This window comes from Neomonachus schauinslandi, chromosome 1 (assembly GCF_002201575.2).
Source record: "Neomonachus schauinslandi chromosome 1, ASM220157v2, whole genome shotgun sequence".
NCBI classification, from domain to species: Eukaryota; Metazoa; Chordata; class Mammalia; order Carnivora; family Phocidae; genus Neomonachus; species Neomonachus schauinslandi.
Window position 1 is genome coordinate 92990844 of NC_058403.1, and position 23040 is coordinate 93013883.

The window sequence follows — 23040 nt, forward strand, 5'->3', positions numbered from 1 at the left end:
TTTAAAAAAAAAAAAAAAAAAAAAAAAAAAAAATCTTTGTTGTACTGTCAAGTTTGCTACAATGAAAAATTAAAACTGAATTACAAAAATATATACAAATATGAACATAAACCATTACAGTTCTTAAAAGATGTATACTGAATTTAGGAAAAAATTTACACCACTAAGAGTACCCAAATCCAAAAAATGTAAGTTTTATCTTAGGAACTATAAATTTATAAACAGGCTAATTCAGACCATTTTTAGAAAGAGATAGAATATAAAGACATAGTGTATTTATGAACTAGCCAACTATTTGTAGTCTGTGATGTACAAAAGGACATGGCTTAAAAAAAAACACAAAATACGATGTATGAGAAGCTCAGGTCCCAATATATTCTTAAAAGTTGAAATATAAGCTAACTTCTAAAAACAGTTCTGTGATATGGTATAAAAATAATAAAAACTTAAAACAAACTGTTAATACTATTGATAAATTCACTTCTTTAAACATTCACTGTAGTTTTATTCTAGAAAGAGATGACTCCAAAAATGGATGACTTCTGAAGTTCTGCTAGGACCTCAATAAGTTAGATTATGGATCCCTTAGGAGTCACTATGTCAAACTCTGAAGGTAGAAAAATATTAAGCTACTGATTTTTAAAAAACACACTATAAAGAAAAGTACATGGGAATCATAACAAGGGGCTGACTTATTATACTTATGGGAGATTTATATTTGTTCAAGTTTTAAAGAGTTCTGTACGTCTGGTCTCCTAAAAATGTTACATGAAATATTGCCAATGAAATGCAATATATAAGTGGGTTTTACATGACATAAAAAATTTGAGGGGTAGCATAGTAGAATGAAAAGAACACTGACTTGGAAGCAGAATACCTAGATTTTATACCCAGGTCTACAATGCACCATTACATGATGGCTGAGTTTTGTCTCTTCTATACCACTATCCAGCTTGTGGGCCCGCAGATGTTTAACACACTAATCTCTATAACTATGTAAGTAGTTTCACTGTTAACCCTCAAATAAAAGAAAGGACATTTCAGATACCTTCTCTTTGGAGATTATTATTTGCATACATTACCAAACTGCAAGGGAATGACTTAAAATTCTACTAGGCACTCAATTTTAAATTCTCTCCTAAACTTTGCTGTGAAACACTTGAGAGATGATCAGTTTAATATCCATGAAGGCATACCCAAATAACAAATTTCCCAATATTATAAGACAACTGATTTTATTTTCTCTAGCATTTGAGAAGCTACTAAATACGAACAATTACATAGCAGTGAGGGATAGAGATTAAGAATAAGACATCAGAATTATGTTTTAAAATGGTCAAGAATATAGGGTTATTTAAAAAAAATTATAGCTCTAGAAGAGTAAGAAATGACTACTCCTTTACCATGAATCAAGAGTTCAGAATCCTTGTTTAGCTCATAAAGCCTAAAGGCTTCTTCTAACTCCAACTGAGATGATACTGTACACGGGTCTCCTAAAAAATATAAAAAATAAAGCAAAGCTCACTTTTTAAATCCTCTAAAATGTAATGTTTAATAAACAATTTTCATTGCATAAAATCTTGAGCAATAACAATTTCCATTATATAAAATCTTGAGAAAAACAACTATATATATATATACATAGAGAAGTATCTGACAAGGACAAATTTTAGATACTTATTTAGACAATTCTATTTTCTAAAGTAGGTAACATAACTTCCATTTCTATCACTACAAAATATTACATGAGGCTCATCGATACCAAATTTGATACATATAAAAACCATTTAATTCTCAATAACATGTATATTCAAAATATAGCAAACGGAATCTACCCTGACCACATCTGGACTGTTACTACAATATGACTAATGGCCAGGGACAAGCTTTCTGTTACCTACCTCTTCAAAGGAGGAAGTGAAAGTGGTTTCACTGCCATAATATGGTTGGTTAGAGGCCTCCATGTAATCATTGTCAATTTTTTCCTTCACCTGAGAGCCTTTCTTCACCCAAGAGGCTCACAGGAAGGAAGCACAGCTACTAAAGTACTTTGGACTGAAGAGCAGTCCTCCTTGAGCTGCTTTTAAATGTGAATACATAGTTTTAGTAAACTTACCCACAAAAAGGCCAGGGAGAAACACCTCCCTAGTCAACCAGCCAAAGGACTGAGTCATCCCTGGTAAACAAAGAGATGGCACATCTCCCCAGATGATGGCATTCCTCAATGAAAAAGTCATTTTGATCACAGTTGGGGCCTGAGCTGGGTCCTCCACACTGCAATGCTTTTGCACATTCCTGTGGTTACACCAAATGTGACCACACACAAGATGCCACCAACCTTATCCAAACCTCAATCACCCTCAGCAGAGAACTATGTCTATTACTCAAGAGAGAAAAATGAAGCCATCTCCTTTCCTGCAGTCTCAGAGAAATGAGTGCTTCTATACCCTTCTCCAACTTGGAGACTCCCTTATTGAATCTCTTCCTTTTATCTTCTCTGGGCCTTATCCCATTAGTCCCCTTCAGTTCCGTTTTCATTTTTTCTTTCCTTCCACTAGCTCTTCTCAGGCAAAGGCATGTCTGAGTCTCCCTCTCAATAATCTCCCTCACACTCAGGCTGCCATGCCATTCATTCAGTAGCCACATGTCTCAAGAGCAAACTGAAGACTGAAACTGGAGGGGGTGGGTGAGAAGAAGGGGAAGGGCCTTCAGTTTTTGACCTCATACTTTTCTTTTGTGAGTTTAGTCAGAGGTTTATAATCTTTTAGACTTATTAGAAATAACTTTTCTTAATATCAAGAGTGACCCGGGCGCCTGGGTGGCTCAGTTGGTTAAGCGACTGCCTTCGGCTCAGTTCATGATCCTGGAGTCCCTGGATCGAGTCCCACATCGGGCTCCCTGCTCGGCGGGGAGTCTTCTTCTCCCTCTGACCCTAACCCCTCTCATGTGCTCTCTCTCTCAAATAAATAAATAAAATCTTTAAAATATATATATATATATATATATATCAAGAGTGACCCCACCATGCTTTCTCCATGTTCCTATCCTCTCAAAATTCCGCTAACCGGTTTTAGTCCACACACTCTACTAAAACTACTATATCCAAGGTCATGAAAAGAGCCGCTAAAATCAACAGGACCTTTTCTGTCTTTACTCTAATGGACCTCTCTATAGCATCTAACAAAGTTGCCCACTGACTATTTATAGAAACTCTGCATCTAGGTTTCTTTTTTTTAAACTTATTCTATTTAAATTCAATTAGTTAACATATAGTGTATCATTAGTTTCAGATGTAGAGTTCAGTAATTCATCAGTTGCATATAACACCCAGTGCTCATTACATCACATGCCCTCCTTAATGCCCATCACCCACTTACCCCATCCCTCCACCAACATGCACCTAGGTTTCTAAACACCATTCTCCTGGTTTACTAACTCTCCTTTTTAACTTTTCATTTTGGAAATTTTCTTTTTCTTTCTTTTTTTTTTTTTTTTTTTAAAGTAGGCTCCACTCCCAGCCTGGAGCCCAGTGCAGGACTTGAACTCATGACCCTGAGATCAAAATCTGAGCTGATATCAAGAGTCAGGCACTTAACCAACTGAGCCACCCAAGTGTCCCTCATTTGGGAAATTTTCAAACATATTACCAAATCTGGATTCCCCCTACATATCCACTCACTTATTCCCTTCTACCTTATCATTCTGAACAAAAACCTGTAACTCTAGATTAAAATTCCTTACTATAGGGGCGCCTGGGTGGCTCAATCATTAAGCGTCTGCCCAGGGTCCTGGGATCAAGCCCCGCATCGGGCTCCCTGCTCCATGGGCTCCCTGCCCCACAGGAAGCCTGCTTCTCCCTCTGCCACTCCCCCTGCTTGTGTTCCCTCTCTAGCTGTTTCTCTCTGTCAAATAAATAAATAAATAAAATCTTTAAAAAAATTAAAAAATAAAATAAAATTCCTTCCTATAATCACAATACCATTATAAACCTATAAAGACTAACAAAAATTCACTATAAAATATCCAAACATAACCATATGCAAAAGAATAAAGTTGAACTTTTATCTTATACCATACACAAAAATTAACTCAAAATGGATGAAAGACTTAAATTTAAGAGCTAAAACTATAAAATCCTTGGAAGAAAACATAGGGAGAAAGCTTCATGACATTGGGTTTGGCAATGATTTCTTGGATTTGACACCAAAAGCACAGGCAAGAAAAAAAATGAACATTAGTCCAAAGAAGATATACAAATGGCCAATGAGCACACACAAAGATGTTCAACATCACCAATCATTAAGAAAATGAAAATCAATGAGATACCTCCTCCTTGTGATGAGACTACACAGAGAGGGAGAGAGAACCAACGAGGCCAGCATCCCTGGTGAGCCTGCATGACTCCAGACCCAGCTGTCCTCTGGTTGCCACTGCATGAGAGACCTCTTGTGAGACCAGCAGAGCCAGTCAACTCACAGAAGTGTGAGAGATTATAAAATAAAGTGGTGGGGGTTTTTTAAAGCTACTACACTTTGAGGTGAGTTGTTATGGAACCAACAACTTACTACCATCTTTTAAGTCGAATCGTGAAATTCTGTGAATTTTTACAAGACCCAGGACAAATGCCACCTATTCTGAACAGCCTTACCTCAGGAGGTAATATTTCACATTTTATGAAAAGCTTAAGGATAACCTAATTTTTAATAATATCTTTATTGAGATATAATTCACATAGCATTCAATTTACCCATTTGAAGTGTACAATGGTTGTCAGTATGTTCACAGAGCTGTCAACTATCAATATAATTAATTTTAGAACATTTTCATTATCTCCTCCTCAAAAAAGCCCCTTGCCCATAGCGGTCACTCTCCATTTCCCCCCAAACTCTCCTCCTACTGCCAGACCTAGGCAACCACTAATCTATTTTCAGTACCTAGATTTGCCTTTTCTGGACATTTCATATAAATGAAATCATACAGAATGTGGTCTTTCATGTCTGTCTTTTTTCCCTGAACATGTTTTCAAGGTTCATCCACGTTGTACAATGTATCAGTACTTCAATCTTTTTTATTAGTGAATAATATAGCAAATATTCTTGAAGTATTTGTGTGTTTGAATAACTTCTCATGATGATTTCCTAAAAGTAGGATTGATTGGTTTAAAGTGTGCCCATTTGGGGTGCCTGGGCAGCTTAGTCGGTTAAGTTTCCAACTCTTGATTTCAGCTCAAGTCATGATCTCGGGGTTGTGAGATCGAGCCACGCAACAGGCTCCGTTCTCAGCATAGAGTCTGCTTGGGATTATCTCCCTATCCTTCTCCCTCCCTCTCTGTCCCTCTCCCTGCTCGTGCTCTTTCTCTCTCTAAAATAAACCTTTAAAAAAATAAAATAAAGTGCCCCCATTTAAAATTTTGACAATTATTCCAAAATTTAGAATGACAGGAACTCCAAAAGGTTATCATATAAACAATCAACAGCATATCTTTCCTAACTCCCTATAAGTAATTACTAAATTTTAAATCTCTTCTAATCTGATAGGTGAAAATGTCTTATTTTTAAATCTTTGGTTTTTTAAATTAGTAATTTTTGAGCTTTTTTGGGTCATTTATGAATTAGCTATCTACACTTGTTTAAGTAGATTTTTCATCTATTTTTTGACCTAATTATTTTATATTAGAGATAGCAATCCTTTGTAAATGTTACAAATATTTTCTGTCAGTTGTTACTACTCTTATATCTGTGATTATGGTGTTTTCTAACACACAAAATTAGGAAAATTCTTCCCTTTTTACATTTCCTTTTTCAGAATTTTCCTGTTTATTTTTCCAAATGAAATTGTCAGTTTTTTAAAATTCCCATTAGAATTTTTTGGAAGTATCATGCTCTTTATAGATTGATCTGTAGGGAGCTCTCATTTTACACGATGCTTCTTCCTAACCCCATTCATTTTAAGTTTTGCTTATGGCATCCAGTTGTTTTTGTTTCAGTTTCTTTACATGGTTTCTTCACATTTATTTTTATTTTTTTAAAGATTTTATTCATTTATTTATTTGTCAGAGAGAGAAAGAGCACAAGCAGAGGGAACAGCAGGCAGACGGAGAAGCAGGCTCCTCTCCGAGCAAGAAACCCGATGCAGGACTCAATCCCAGCGCCCGGGGATCACGACCCAAGCAGAAAGCAGATGCTTAACTGACTGAGCCACCCAGACATCCCTCTTCACATTTCTTTTTTTTTTTTTTTAAAGATTTTATTTATTTATTTGAGAGAGAGAGGATGAGAGACAGAGAGCATTAGAGGGAGGAGGGTCAGAGGGAGAAGCAGACTCCCTGCCGAGCGGAGAGCCCGATGCGGGACTCGATCCCGGGACTCCAGGATCATGACCTGAGCCGAAGGCAGTCGCTTAACCAACTGAGCCACCCAGGCGCCCCCCTCTTCACATTTCTTTAAAGTTTATTTCTAGATTTAAAAAAAAATTTTTGTTGTTACTATGGATGAAATCTTTTCTTCTGATATACTTTCTGAGTATAATCTACATAAAAGAAAGACTGGTTCTCTCATATACCCACTTTATAACTTAGTGTTATTGATATCTTTAAAATGCTAGATGAAAAATAGTGAGTCAAAATGATTCAATCAGGTTACACAGATACACCATTTTTGGATCAACACTCAATACACTGATAATAACAAGTATTGGTGAGGATGTAAAGAAACTGGAACCAATCCTCATATACTGTTGGTGGGAATGTAAAATGGTGCAGCCACTTTGGCAAACAGTTCAGTAGTTCCTAAAAGATTAAACATAGTTACCATATGACCCAGCAATTCTACGCCTAGGCATATACCCAAGAGAAATGAAAACATATGGCCACACAAAAAGTTGTAACTAAATGTTCATAGTGATATTACTCATAACCGGCAAAAAATGGAAATAACCCAAATGTCCATCAATTGAACAAGTACCAATATGACACATCTAGATTAGGCAAATCTATAGAAACACGAAGTAGATTAGTGGTTACCCAGGTCTAAGGGCTGTGGGGGGTAAAGAGCTTAGGGGGAAATAAGTAGTGAATGCTAATGAGCACGGGATTTATTCTTTGAGTGATGAAATGTTTTAAAATTGATTGTGGTGATGGTTGTGCAACTCTGTGAATATACTAAAAACCCCTTTAAATAATAAATTATATCTCAATGAAGATGTTTTAGAAAAAATGTTTACTGCAGCATTTTTATAAAAGTGAGTCTGATAGCAAAGTAACATTCTAGTCCAAAAGCAAAGTTTTAGTTTGCCTCAAAGAAATAAAGTAATTCATTCAGAGACTCACTTTCTCAGTTACCCAAATTTCTCCCATTTTGCCACATTTATGAAAGTCAATATAATTACATACCATTTTTTACATAGGTTAAAAAAACTTTTGTTTCTACAGAAGTTGATTTACGTATAAGCCAAAAATAAAAAAGCAACATAAAAAATAATGAAATTTTCACATATCGTGTGTAATATGTCATTCATATGTATATATATGCATGTGTGTGTGTGTGTATACATATCTATTTATCGCTCTCTGCATGCCTATTATCTATATTGTGAGGATGATAGGAAAACTAAAGATCGTATACTTAAAGTGACTCATAGTATGCTTGGTCCATTAAACATGTGGCTTTTATTATTGTGCTTTGACTAAATGCCATGAATGGAATTAACTATTGTTAAAAGTATCATTATAACTATATTTTAAAAAATCAATCTTTCCCTTCTGCTAGACATTGTCTTTTTGCCAGACCAGTACCTGTTTGCTGTTGGTTGAAACCTAGACCAGGTGAAGAAAGTACCTGTATTCAGTATTTACCTAGAGACTGATACTTTTGAATAATCACAAAGAAGTGTGAAAATGGGAGTTAATTACTGACATTACCTATACTCAAATCTATCTTGTTTTTATTGGACTGAATGTCTGTGATTCAAGTATTACCTTTCTGGGCCAACTGTTTAATGCCTGATAAAGCAGGACATGTAACTCAGAAGTAAAACATTCCATGAAGAGTCATCATGAAACAAAGATAGGAGGAAAAGCTATTTCTCAAGGCCCACTCTATTACTAAAGTCCAAATTCACATCCTGAAAGGCATACAGCCAGAGTGAGATATGCTCAGGTCAATGAATTTCAAGATAATAAAATCTGTGTATTATAACCAGCAGATCATGTCTTTTTTTCAGTGCATCTATATTTTCTTCCACCTATAAAAAGAAAGAGCCAGATTAGGGCACTGGACCTCAAGTATTTGATAAATATGCAAGATTCAGTTATTTATGAGATAACCTGACAAGATGCGGAACTTAAAACACATATATGACACTAGTTATATTAGGTATTTTAGCATATGACTCAATTCAGTACCCCACACTTGAAAGAATCAACACAGCATACAACCAAAGTTGGCAATCTTTAACATTTGTCTGAGATAGCATCACCACACTCCTCTCCCTGATGTCCGAGTCTGCCACAGATTTACAGACTTAGCCTGTTCCCACCGGACCCACCTCTGGAAACTGGGCTCAGAACACTACATACCACTTGTGAAAGTTCCCGCACTCCCCACTCTGAAGGGTTGCATTGCTTAAAATATAGATTTGCAAAAATTGTCCAAGAACGCTATAGTGTTTAAGTGGCCATCCTTTCAATATTAGGCCCAGTCACAATAGTAGTGGATTTTGGCTTCTCGCTTCCTTTTTTCTAGGAGGCGGAAATCAGGGGTTACAGAAGCATATGCTATTCTATCAAGTTGCCCATCCTCAACTTCCACTTCTGGAGATGATGAGGTAATAGGAACTCGATTTAACCCTCCACCTAAAACACAAAAAAAAAACTATACAAAACAAGTGAAAAAAATTATTCAAGATACTGGAAATAAGCAACAAAGGATCAACTGTTTCTAAGTAACTTAAATGAATCCCTGAACAAAACTCAGAAATATTTAGAAAAATACAAATATATCCAACACCCAATAACGCCAAAGTCACAATGTCCAGGATCCAATAAAATGTACCCAGCATGTGAAGAAGCAGGAAAATATGACCCACACCAAGAGAAACATCAATCAATTGAAACTGACCCTGAACTGAAAGATGAAAGAATTTGTAGAAATGGATATTAAAAGTTATTATAATTATATCCAATATGCTCAAGAAGCTGTAGGTATTGGGCATGTCAAGTAAAGATGGAAGATACTTTAAAAGGCCCAAATTGAACTATACTAGATGGGATTAACGGCAGAAGAAAAGACTGGTGAACTTAAATAGACAGCAATAAAACCATCCAAAATGAAATGCAGAGAAAAGATTGGGAAAAAAATGAACAGAGCATTAGTGAGCTTTAGGACTCCTCAAGAAGCCTAATATACATGTAATTGAGTCCCTAAAGGAGGGGTCTGGTGACAAAAAAAAAAAAATTTGAAGAGATAATGGCCAAAATTAACAATAAAGAGAAAAATCTTAAAAGCAGCCAAAGAGACACATTACATAGAGAAGAACTAAGGTCACTGCCTACAGATTTGCATCAGAGACAATGCAAGTTAGAAGACAGTGTATAGAATGCAAAAAAAAAAATGCCAACCTAGAATTATTTGCCCAGCAAAATTATCTTTCAAAAACAAAGGTGACCGGGCGCCTGGGTGGCTCAGTTGGTTAAGCGACTGCCTTCGGCTCAGGTCATGATCCCAGGGTCCTGGGATCGATTCCCGCATCAGGCTCCCTGCTCAGTGGAGAGCCTGCTTCTCCCTCTCCCTCTGCCTGCCACTCTGCCTACTTGTGATCTCTCTCTCTGTCAAATAAATAAATAAAATCTTAAAGAAAAATAAATAAATAAATAAGGATCTATACCTACCAGATGATCTAGCCATTCCACTTCTAAATATTTGCCCATGAGAAAAGAAAATATATATCTATACAAAGACTTATACGTGATTGCCACAGAGCTTTTATTTGTGATAGCCCCAAACTGGAAACAACCTCAATGTCCATCAACAGAGGAACAGCTAAAAAATTGTGGTACATCTGCATAATGGAATACCACTCAGTAATAAAAAGAAATGAACTCCTGATAAACACAACACACACATCAATAATTTTGCCCAGTGAAAGAAACCAGACTAGCCCGCCCCTCAAAAAAGAGTACATACTGTATGATTCCACACCTACAAAACTCTAGAAAATGTAAACTAATCTATAGTGACAGAAAACAAATCACTAGTTACTTGGCATGGAGGGGTAGGAGTGAGGAATTGCAAAGCACACTGAAACACTTGCGGGTAATGGATATGGTCTCTATCTTGCTTGTGATGATGGTTTCCTGGGTGTCGAAACTCATCAAATTGTACACTTTTAATATGTACAGTATATTGTATGTCAATTATACCTCAACAAAGCTGTTTTTTATTTTTATTTATTTTTTTTTAAGATTTTATTTATTTGAGAAAGAGAAAGAGCACAAGCAGGGGAAGCAGCAGAGGGAGAGGGACAAGCAGACTCCCCGCTGAGCAGGGAGCTCGACGTGGGGCTTGATCCCGGGACTCCAGGATCACGACCTGAGCCAAAAGCAGATGCTTAACCGACTAAGCCACCCAGGTGTGCCTCTTGTTTTTTGTTTTTTGTTAAGTAGGCTCCATACCTAGTGTGGAGCCAAACAGAAGGGCTTGAACTCATAACCCTGAGATCAGGACCTGAGCTGATATTAAGAGTCAGATGTTTAACCAACTGAGCCACCTAGAAACCCCAATAAAGCTGTTTTTTTTTTAAAAAAAAAAAGACGAAATAAAGATATGAAAAAGAGGAAAGAATTAATCAAACACCAACCTCTACTACAGGATATGTTAAAAAAAGTTCTCTAAAAGGAAAATACCAGTTACAAAACAAGATCTGTTCAATGAGTAGATTTTTTTCTTACTGATATCAATTTTCATTTTTTAATTTCCCGGTTTTGATCCGTAATACTGCTATCTAAGTAAGTGAAGTCACACTGAATTCAGTCAAAAAATTTTCTCCTGTTTCTTCTGACACTGTCAGTATACAGTGTTAGGTGATAAAGAAAAAGTATGAAGAATGATTGTTCCTTACACACCAGCTAAAAGTACATCAGACTAAAGATGTTTGGAAAATATCACATAAGAGAAGTATGTTTCTTACCATCCTAAGTGTGGTTTTGTTACATCTTGACATTCAATTATCCCCCCTGTGAACACATCAGATTTAATAAGGCAAACAGGAAGAAGTTTAACCTTGTGGAATTCAGAAACACTCCACACATACTCTTTACATCAAAGAATGCTAACATGCATTTCAAATTTCCATGAATCTCACCTACTGAAGCCAAAAGGATATGAATTAAAGAACTACATCCGAATAAAATCCCTTCCCACTCTCTGCAAATCACCTACTTTTTCTCTCACGTAGTCTCTTACAGGGTGTAAATGAAATAATAATTTACATATGTTATTGGTGAGAAGTATAACAAAAGGTACAATATTTTTGGAGGTCAATTTGGTACCACCTATTATCAAGGACACATTCCATTTCAGGGAATTTACCCTATAAATAATACAGCGCAGGTGTCCCAAAAAACATATGCACAAAGATATTCTCTGCACTAATATTTTTATATGCTACAAATAATCCAAATATCCATCAAAGGGGGATTGGTTAAATAAATTATGGTACAACTATGTTATATAAACATTATATAAACCATGTTATATAAATCTACGTACACTGATATGGAAAGATAATCCACAAGATGTTAAGTGAAAAGGTGGGTTAAATAACAGCTTGTACGATACCTGGCTATTTATAAGAAAGAAAAAAATTGTTACCCTATCCCTTCTAGTTGTATATTCACCAAAACAGACATCATCAATTTGTTTATAGGAGCTATTTGGGGGGATCTGAGGATCCTCAGAGTTACTTTTTCCTTCAAACAAATCAGTATTTTTGTTAAAAAGCAAGCACCACTCTTAATGAAAACTTAACTAAGAAATAAAATATCAAAAGGCTAGTTTCTAATAAAAGAGAAGTGACTGGGTGCCTGGGTGGCTCAGTTGGGTGAAGCAACTGCAACTCAGGTCATGATCCCAGAGTTCCGGGATCGAGCCCTGCATCGGGCTCCCTGCTCCTCAGGGAGCCTGATTCTCCCTCTGCCTGTTGCTCCCCCCTGCTTGTGCTCTCTCTCTCTCCATCAAACAAATAAATAAAATCTAAAAAAAAAAGAGAAGTGACAGAATAGAAGCAGTTAAATATAAACCTGGTAATCAGACTCTGAATAAATTAGAAATGGACAGAATTAGAAATTTAGAAAATAATACTAGATTGTGAATATAAAAAGGCATATTCTTATGGAAAAACAGTCACAATTAAAATATGATGAACTAAAAAGTCATTTATCCTTCTCTGTCCCATACTCTCTTCTCACCTGAAAAGGGAGGTATAATTGTTACAAAATTACTATTCATTCTAAAATGTTTAGTTAGATTAAGCAAACCAGTTTTTCCACAGGCACATCAAAACAAATCAGTAAAACTGGTTTTGAACACAAGGAAAAAGAACGACTGTTATAGATCTATTTAAAGAAATGAAGTTTATGATCACTATTTGCTCTAAAATAAAAAAATCCCACAATTAAAAGCTTAGCTTCTACATAGTGTTGCTCATAAACCAGGGAAATCATAGTCCTGTGTTCCACTGATTCTAAAGAGAATTTTTTTCTCTAGATAAGCATGCCCCAATGCCCACCTGGCTAAAAATAAAGGTAACAAAATTACAACTGAAAAATAATTGCAAGGAGCTTAAAAATAATTACGACTGGCTCTATATGCCTAAAATTAAGAAGAGACTAGAATCAAAATTAACCAGGTAAGAAGGACCACATGGGAATCAGCAGACTGTAATAGAAAGTTTAACCTTTTCCTTGAATGAGGCTATAGTTTTATAGTTTTCCCCAGAAAATTAGGACACTTAATAGCTATTTAGAGACAAAGAACTTTGAATTGCATTATAAAAGGATAAGACTGTTTCACCAGAGAATTAGTTTAATTTACTATGTGAATCTGTTAATTAAAATATGTTATAATGTTAAGAAAAAATAGAATAAGCCACAAGTCCCAATGCTTAAATCTTCAATAATGAACATAAAACTGCAGGAAAGGCTTGCTATCAGTCTTTTCTACAACTCATACATGTTTTGAGCCTACTGTTACTGAGAACTGCTCTAGGCACTGGAGCTCCACGGCAAAGACAAGATCTCTGTTCTCATGGGGCTTACGTTCTACCATAAAGTAAGACATAAAGGGAATAGGAGTGAAAGGCTTCTTGGAAGACAGGACATTTGAGTAACCTGAATGACAGGAAAGAGACAACCATATAACAATTTGGGAACAGTTCCCCAGGTAACGGCAATACAAAGTATAAGAGTACTATAAATTTTATTTTATATTTTTTTTAGAGAGAGAGAGAGATGGAGGGAGGGGGAGAGGGAGAGGGAAAGAGAGAATCTTAAGCAGGCTCCAAGCCCGATCTGGGGCTTGATCTCACAACCCCGAGATCATGACCTGAGCCGAAATCAAGAGTCGAATGCTTAACTGAGCCACCCACGCATACCGAATACTATAACAATTTTTAATGGATTATCTCTAGATCAATTTAATAAAATGCATTATCTATGATTCCTATGTGCACTAGCTTGAAAACCACCAATTGAAAAAAATCCTAAATGGCAAATAAATGGCATGAAATGATCAGGATAGGATTAAAATGAGAGTAACATTGGGGTGTCTCGCTGGCTCAGTTGGTAGAGTATGAGACTCTTGATCTTGGCGTCGTGAGCTCAAGCCCCACATTAGGTATAGAGTTTACTTTCAAAAAAATGAGAGTAACATTAGTTCATGATAAGAATCAATTTACTGATGCTAACTATATTGTATATACTGTGCTAAATTATATAGTCTCATGTTCAGGCTGAAGATACACTGTGAGATATCCACACCATTTAGAATTAACAATATTTAAACTAACATTGTGGTCAAAAGTGGATGAATAGATAAAGATAGTCTTATCCGTAAGTAATACAGAATTTAAAATACCAAGCTAGTATTTCCCTTACTAGACTTCAAAACATTTTTTAGTCTTAACATTTTAAGACTCCTAATATCTGAGGCTACTGAGGGCAAGAGCAAAGGGATGCTCTCATTCAAAGTAACTGTACCATAAATTGGTTTAAACTTTTTTTGATAGCAAACTGTCACTAGCTACCAAAATTTATGATGTGCATAGTCTATGAATGTGCTATACAAAGTCCCATACAATAGCACAAAATTACATATAAAGATGTTCATTATGTATTGCTTATAGTACCAAAAAAACCCATGGAAATAGTCCAAACATCCATCAATAAGGAACTAAATAAATAAATCATGAAATACCTACAATGATGTGGTATAATATATAGCATTTAAAAAAAGTAATGCTGTAGGGGCACCTGGGTGGCTCAGATGGTTAAGCGTCTGCCTTCGGCTCAGGACATGATCCCAGAGTGCTGGGATTGAGCCCCACATCACGCTCTTGGCTCAGCGGGGAGCCTGCTTCTCCCTCTCCCTCTGTCTCTCCCCCCTCTCTCTCTCTCTATCTCTGTGTCTCAAATGAATAAATAAAATATTAAAAGAAATAAAAATAAATAAAAATAATAAAAAGTAATGCTGTGGGGGTGCCTGGCTGGCTCAGTCAGTGGAGCATGTGACTCTTGATTTTGGGGTTGTGAGTTCAAGCCCCACTTTGGGTGTAGAAATTACTTAAAAAAAATAAAATTGTTAAAAAAAAAAGGTAATGATGTAATTTCACTGACACTGAAATGAAAAAATATCCAATTCACAATGTAAAAGGAAAATATCATTTAATGGTTTGTATGATTTAATTCTTTTTGTATAAAAAAAGTACACTTATAAATAATGTACAGAAGCAAAAATATTTGTATATACAGAGAAAATATCTCAAAGGATATATACTAAGTTGTTACTAGTGGTTTTCTCTCTTACGCCTGGGATTGATGAGGAAGGAAAGAAGAGAAAGGGCAAACGGAAGACTTCTTTTAAAATTTCAAAACATCTGTACTACTTCTTTTCCCAAACAGCAAACATGGATTACTTAGGAAACTTTTAAAAATGTCTTTAAAGGGGCGCCTCACTGGCTCAGTAGGAGGACCATGTGACCCTTGATCTCGGGTTCATGAGCTCAAGTCCCACACTGGGCACAGAGATTAGATAAATAAAACTTTTAAAAAAAAATGTGTTTCAAAAGTGCAAATGGGTTTTGAGTTTACGTATAGCTTGGATCTGGGATAATATCTTTCCAGGCCTCTTCTTATCAGGAAACATAGAAATGGCCCCAAATACTGAGCTACATATTATAATGACATTCCTTAAAAAGAAATTCCATTCGCATTACAATTAATAGAGGGCCATAATACAAAGCTAGCATATTTAGGGTATCTTTAAGCTATACTTCAATGACATTCTATCATGTAAAATAAAGTCTAATGTGGTTTGCAAAGACTTCCAGGATTGAGTCAACCCTAAGCTTCTCCAAGTTTAATATTCATGCGACTTACCTGTAATTCCTGTTAAAATACAGATTCAGATCCAGGAGTCTGTGATGGGGTCTTTTCTAAAAGTTCTGCAGACCACACTCAGGAGCAAGGATCTAGTCTTGATACCACACCATTCACCACACTTTAATTTAGTGAATTACTGCTCTTCCACACACACCATGTTGTTCATACCTCTGTCCTTTTTCTGTCTTATTCTTCGTCAGAAATGGTTTTCCCTTCACCTCTACTTCAAAAACTTTTATTCTTTGTTACTGTTTTAGTCCAAATGTCACAAATATTTCAGGCACAAGTAGATGCTACTTCTTTTGCATTCCGAGACCCCTACGCATTTATGTTCAACTTATCACATTTGTTATTTACATGTCCATCTCCCTATGAGACAATGAGTTTGAGGATAGAAAATATCTATCTTCAGCACACAGATATTCAATAAATGTTTTCTGAGTCCAAGTCATTAAGGCATCAATGCCACCATCTTTGAAATCATGGTGTCACAATCACTTTTATTCTGTAACATTTTCTTTGAAGTAATATTCAGCAAAAAATACTACCCAATTATTGAAGGTAATCTCTAAAGTATAAAACAACATTCACTTTCAAAATTAAAGTAAAATATAACACAATTTGATGAGATGTTTATGTTAATGGTGGAAGAAAGTCACCTTAATTTCACTCTATTTTGGGGTAAAAAGGACAAAACAAAGATTGTACCCTTTGATATTCTTTTCATTTAAGTACTTGAAGCAAAATTAAAATGGCATCAAATTTCTAATTTACCTAATAGTCCTAATTTAATTAATTAGGACCTTTCCTATATTTTAAAAATAAATGACAAAAAATAAATAAATAAAATCTAAAAAAAAAAAAGACAAAATAGTATCTTAAATCAAATGCTTACACACATAGCCCTCTCTTTATCACTCACCTTCCTCATCTATCCATTTCATGGTGAAAAGCTGTTCGTTGTCAAAGGAACACATATCTCGAACCTCATTGCAAAGGCCCTCAAAGGAGATTGAAGGTTCAAAATGTGTTATCATGATATCCCTGAAAAAGAAAAAGAGTTTTAAGTTTGAAGATGACTGAAACTAATGATGCTCTCCATACTACTAAATGCCTGACAATCCGAAGAATGTCAGATATTTTGTGAGTACATCATTGCATTGCTTCCAGTAAACGATCCCTGTAAAGTTAAAAAAAAAAAATCCGTATTAATAATGTTTAAAAATAAAAATAGTGGAATGTTAACTAAATTGAATTTAAATTAAAAAATTTAAAGGTAAAAAAATAAAAATAGTGGATTTGTGAGAAACTTTAATTCAATCTCCCTCCTCCTTCAGGAAGCCCACCCTAACTGCTCTGATGGTCATCCCTACTTTGCTTTAATATTAGTTTTCAGAAGTGCACTCTTTTGTGAGGCACTGAACTCCACAGATGAATAGCTCAGTTATTGATTAGCTTCTGCCTTATATTTAACTGAAATCTGTTCCAATCGCTGGTCCCAGATCTCCCCTCCTTAAGAAGTCTATCCTTCGTCTAAGAGATGGCTCTTCAATAACTGGACAAAGATCTGATATGTCCTCTTCCTCAGCCCTCACTTCCACAGATTAACCACCCATAAGACTGTCACCCATTCTTTGTACAGCATGATTTTTAGACCTCACACCTTCATTTTCACCTTTTCCCAAAAAACTCCCATTTGTCACACTGGTTTTATAATATGACTAATATTTTAAGGTAGATACCCAAAATACATAGGAATAGACATAAATGTGTATTTATGTTTGTTTTATTGTAAAATAAGCAACAGTATTCAAATAAATCTATCTAGCAGCTACTCACTATAAAACTTAAAATTGTAACAAAATGTTTTAGAGCAGAGGCCTGGGGTTTCCTCCAAGGAGCCAGGAGAAGGTTCCCTATGATCTAATCTCTGCCCAGAAGCCAGCTACAGTACCATTTCAAATGTAAGTCAGATAGACTGAATGACTCTAATTTAACAAACTCTTACAGAGTGATCTCTAGGTGTCAGACTGTTCTAACGGTTTTACAAAGATAATGTAGTTCATGTCCTTCCTGTTTTAAACTGACTTCAAGTGCCTTTCTTTCCCATGCAGAGTAAAATCTAAAGTCCCTAGCAGGGTCTACCAGGCCCTGACTACCTCTCTGACCAACCTCTTCTACTACTTCAACGGGTAAACCAATGTTTATAGTACCATCTACCCCAGCTAGAATGTAAGTTTGGTGAAAGTAGGGATTTTGTTTTGTCCATTATATTCCTAGTGGCCAACACAGCGCCTAGACACAGTGTCTGGCACAGAATGGATTCTTGACAAATACTCACTGAAGAAAGGAACTGTGAACAGACATGGGTAGCTAGAACACAGAACATAGAGTGGGAAATAAGGAATTTAGAATTTTAAGTCATCCGTAAAAAAAGAAAAGTTAAAAAACTATAGTCTTTAGGGGCTGTCAAGGGTAATTGAGAGCAGAACATGAAAATTGGCCTTTTCTTGATAATCATTCTAAGCATCTCATAGCTTTCTGCCCCTGCCTCAGAACTCTCTTGCCTTGGCTTTCATAATAGTATGTTGCCCTGGCTCTCTGTCTGCTTTTCTGAACTCAAGTCTCCTTCGGTTTTCAATCACAAGATACTCTTTACACCCTCGCTCACATTCATTCTGTCACTCTTCCTTTCTCTCTAAACCTAATTCACATTCAATGTTTTAACTACTATCTCTGTGTAGGGGTCTTCTAAATCTGTAATTCTAGCTCTCTGTACGATATTTAAGTCTTTTGATAATCTGGTTCTATTTTCAAGTTGAACCCGCCATTCCCAAAACAAATACTCTTCTACAGACATCTGGTTTACTCATAACCTCCACACATAAGACCTTGATGATCCAAGTTTTAATTCTGACCTTTCCGCAATTCAAGGCCCAGTTTATATAGGGAGGTGGGGATCAATTCTTTAAGAAGTGCTTCAACACCAACTTCCATTAAACCTCTTTCAACCACACAAGCCCAGTGGTCTATACTTATAAACCTGCCCAACACGTATCTTATGTTCCATTTTCTGTTATTTAACTCATATACTGATAACACATCCTCAACTAAGTGTACACAACTGGAAGACAAAAATTCTCGGACTTCTTCATAGATTCACATAACTATTAACATAATAAGAACTCAAACATTTCTTAACTGAATGCAGAAGAAATACTCTCTAGGAGAAACCCATCTTCCAGAAAATGCACTTCTGACAAGGCAATATCATGGTTTATGATTCCTTTGCCTGTAAGCATTTATAGAATACTGAGTGTACTCTGGGTGTTGAGACAAACTTTATCTTACATAACCTTCACAATATCTGTCAAACCAGACATACTAATCTATTTTACAGATTTTAAAAAGCAAAGCACAAAGGAATATTTGCCAGTCTCTCCCAGTTAAAAAAATAGACTATGACTTCAAATCCAAATCTAATGACACCTGTGGTGGACACTGTGATCTGACGCTCCCCCTCCCCATCTAACCTTCTAAAAGCAATACACAGAGGCAACAGATGCTTCTAGTTTAATATGGCAGAGGGAACACATATCTATATCCCTTCATTTGAAGGGCCCATGGAAACAACAGAAAACTGAAATGGCAAATTAAGTCTTAGAAATCAGAAAAGGCAGCAGCAGCGGACCAGAAAGTAAAAATCCCAGATGACTGAAAACAGATGGCATAAGAGTGACGAAGAAAACATACCAGCCCCAAACAACAAAGTTAAGTGAATCTTTAAAAGAGAAAAGTTTTGGGGCGCCTGGGGGGCTCAGTCGTTAAGCATCTGCCTTTGGCTCAGGTCATGATCCCAGGGTCCTGGGATCGAGCCCCGCGTCGGGCTTGGCGGGAAGCCTGCTTCTCCCTCTCCCACTCCCCCTGCTTGTGTTCCCTCTTTCGCTGTGTCTCGCTCTGTCAAATAAATAAATAAAATCTTTAAAGAAATAAATAAATAAAATAAAAGAGAAAAGTTTTATTTACGCAAGATTACTTTTCCTTCTTTAAGCATCTACTCATACTACTTGGCTCTTCAAGTGCTTAACACCTACAAAAGCATTCATTATAAATGCTTGTTTTTTTTAAGATTTTATTTTTTTAAAAGATTTTATTTAATTATTTGAAAGAGAGTAAGAGAGCACCAGCGTGGGGGGTGGAGGTGGAGGAAAGCAGAGGGACAGGGACAAGCAGGCGCCCTGCTGATCACAGAGTCTAATGCAGGGCTTGATCCCAGGACCCAGAGATCATGACCTGAGCTGAAGTCAGATGCTTAACCGCCTGAGCCACCCAAGTGCCCCAGATTTTATTTTTAAGTAGTCTCTACACCCAACACGGGGCTTGAACTCACAACTCCGAGATCAAGAGTCACACACTCCACCAACTGAGCCAGTCAGGCGCCCCATAAATGCTTTTTAAAATTGCTTTAAACATTTATAAGTTAAAGAACAGAATAATGTTACAAACTTTTAGAATGTAAAAATTACTAAGAAAAATCAAGATGTGGAGAAAATAAAAGTATAAATTCAAAATGTTTCTTTCCTAGTAGACAGTCAATACTCTATCTAAAACTAATAATTTAAAAATAAAAACAGGGAACAAGAAAAAACCAAATAGGGGCACCTGGGTGGCTCAGTCAGTTAAGCATCTGCCTTCTGCTCAGGTCATGATCCCAGGGTCCTAGGATTGAGTCCCACATCATGCTCCCTGCTCAGCACGGAGTCTGCTTCTTCCTCTCCCTCTGCCCCTCCCCCGTTCATTCTCTCTCTCTCTCTCTCTCTAATAAATACATAAAATATTGAAAAAATAAAAAGAAAAAAACAAATAACCCAAATAAAAGATGGGCAAAGGATTTGAACCGACATTTCTTCAAAATGATATACAAATAGCCAACAAGCTTATGAAAAGATGTTCAACTTCGCTAATCATTAGGGAGATACAAATCAAAACCATAATGAAATATCACCTCATACCCATTAGGATAACTACTATCAAAAACAAAACAAAACAAAACAGAATAACAAGTGTTGACAAGGATGTGGAGAAACACAAGCCTTGTGCACTGTTGGTGGGAATGTAAAACGTGCAGCAGCTACAGAAAACAGTATGGAGGGTCCTCAAAAAATTAAAAACAGAATTTCCATTTGATCCCATAATTCCACTTCTGGGTACAGGTCCAAAAGAACCAGACATAGGGACTCCAACAAATTATTTGTACACCCATGTTCATAGTAGCATTACTCAAAATAACCAAAAGGTAGAAGCAACCCAAGTGTCCATTAACAGGAATGGATAAACAAAATGTGATATATAAACACAAAGGAATATTATTCAGCCTTTAAGGAAATTATGGGACACCTGGCTGGAGCAGTCAGAGGAGCATGCGACTCTTGATCTCAGGGTCCTGGGTTAGAGCCCCATTTTGGGTGCAGAGATTACTTAAATAAATAAATAAACTTAAATAAATGAATGAATGAATGGAAGGACATTCTGACACATGGATGAACTTTGAAGACATTATGTTAAGTGAAATGGGCCAGTCACAAAAAGACAAATACTGTATGACTCCATTTAATTGGAACAGTGGTTCCCAGGGGTTGGGGAGAGGAGAAGGAAATGGGGAGTTGTTCAACAGGTACAGTTTCAGTTTTACAAAATGAAAAAGTTCTAGAGATTGGTTGCACAACATAGTGAATATAGTTAACACTACTGAACTGTACATTAAAATGGTTAAGATGTAAATTTAGTGGGTTTTTTTTTTTTTACCACAATTAAAAAGAAAAGCAGAAGAAGGTACATTATTTAAGTTACAAACATAACCATTGGAACTAAAAATAGGAGAGACGGTGATAAAGAAGTACTAAAGTCCTCATCTTTCGTATTGAGCAATGGATATAATAAAACAAAATTTTACAGGTTTTTATTTGTATTCATTTTTTTTGAGAGAGTGAGCATGGGGAGTGGGGAAGGGGTAGAAGGAGAGGGAGAGACTCTTAAGCAGGTTCCATACCCAGCGCAGAGCCCAACGCTGGCTCGATCTCAGGACCCTGAGATCATGACCTGAGCTGAAATCAAGAGTCGGGCTCCTAACTGACTGATTCACCCAGCCATCTCAAAACAAAACAAAATTTTAAAAGTAGTTAACTCTGGGTGGTGGAACTGGGGATTGGGGAGAGATTAGAGATGGAAAGAAGATGTACTTTGTATTTAGACTCTTCTAAATGGTATAGATTATCATTAATTTATCTACCACATAAAGGTATGATTTTATTATAAAATTTACTTTCTAGTAAAAAATATAAATATTTACAAAATTTAAAATGAATTTTATGAATAAAATTGTTTTAAATATTTTAAAATTTTATTTTTAAAAAAGAAAATAAAAATAGACAATAGTTCTTTGAGCACCTGGGTGGCTCAGATGGTTAAGTGTCTGTCTTTGGCTCAGGTCATCATCTCAGGGTCCTGGGATTGAGTCCCGCATCAGGCTCCCTGCTCCTTGGGGAGCCTGCTTCTCCCTCTGCCTCTGCCTCTCTCTCTGTCTCTCATGAATAAATAAAATCTTAAAAAAAAAAAAAGAAAATAGTTCTTTCTTCTAACAACATTATAAGAGAATATGCTTACCTTAAAGCAATTTTGTTTTTTTAATTCAATTTTATTTAGTTTTTTATATATTTTTTTTCTTCCAAGTTTTTATTTAAATTCAAGTTAGTTAACATATAGTGTAGTATTGGTTTCAGGAGTAGAATTTAGTGATTCATCACTTACCTATAACACCTAATGCTCATCCCAAGTGCCCTCCTTAATACCCATCACCCAATTAGCCCATCCTCCTGCCCACCTCCCCAGCAATTTTTCTTTCAAAATACCCTCAAGGGTATTAGTATGAGGGAGTAAGGGTTGAGAGAATGTATTTTAGAATTAAATGAGAGAAGGAAAGGCTTCCATAGACTTTCTCTGGCAAAGAACAAGTATGGTATTATGTTTTTTGAATGCAAGGGAAAAAAATTAGTATCAGATATCATCAAAACATGACTTCCTTATTAAGGTCCACATGAATTTACAATTAACACATACGTAAGCATGTCTGTAAACAATAGGGACTTTTAAGAAATCTTACTTTTCAAGAGCTAAAAAATATTTATCAGAACAAATATTTTTTAAATAATCCTTAAAAAACATAAGTACAAATATCCTAAAGAGACTCAGTGAAGGAGTCATGCTTTATCAACTGCCACTCCTTAAGTTCCAGGAACTAAAACATTTAAGGGAGTTTTATATAAACACTTCTCTAAGTAATTAAGAAAGCACCATGTTCATACCCTCTACAAACACCAGATCCTTATTAC

General features: G+C 36.0%; 1 protein-coding gene across 1 annotated transcript in view; it reads right to left on the bottom strand.

The window, feature by feature from the left end:
* The window catches only part of PRKCI (protein kinase C iota), a 67032-nt gene that overhangs the window by 34293 nt on the left and 9699 nt on the right, over positions 1-23040 (bottom strand). Inside the window, exons 2-3 of the mRNA XM_021702579.1 lie at positions 16575-16696; positions 1404-1493 (exon numbers count right to left, since the gene is read on the bottom strand). Coding sequence (XP_021558254.1) covers positions 1404-1493; positions 16575-16696 — 212 coding nt within the window. The remainder of the gene's footprint in view (positions 1-1403; positions 1494-16574; positions 16697-23040) is intronic.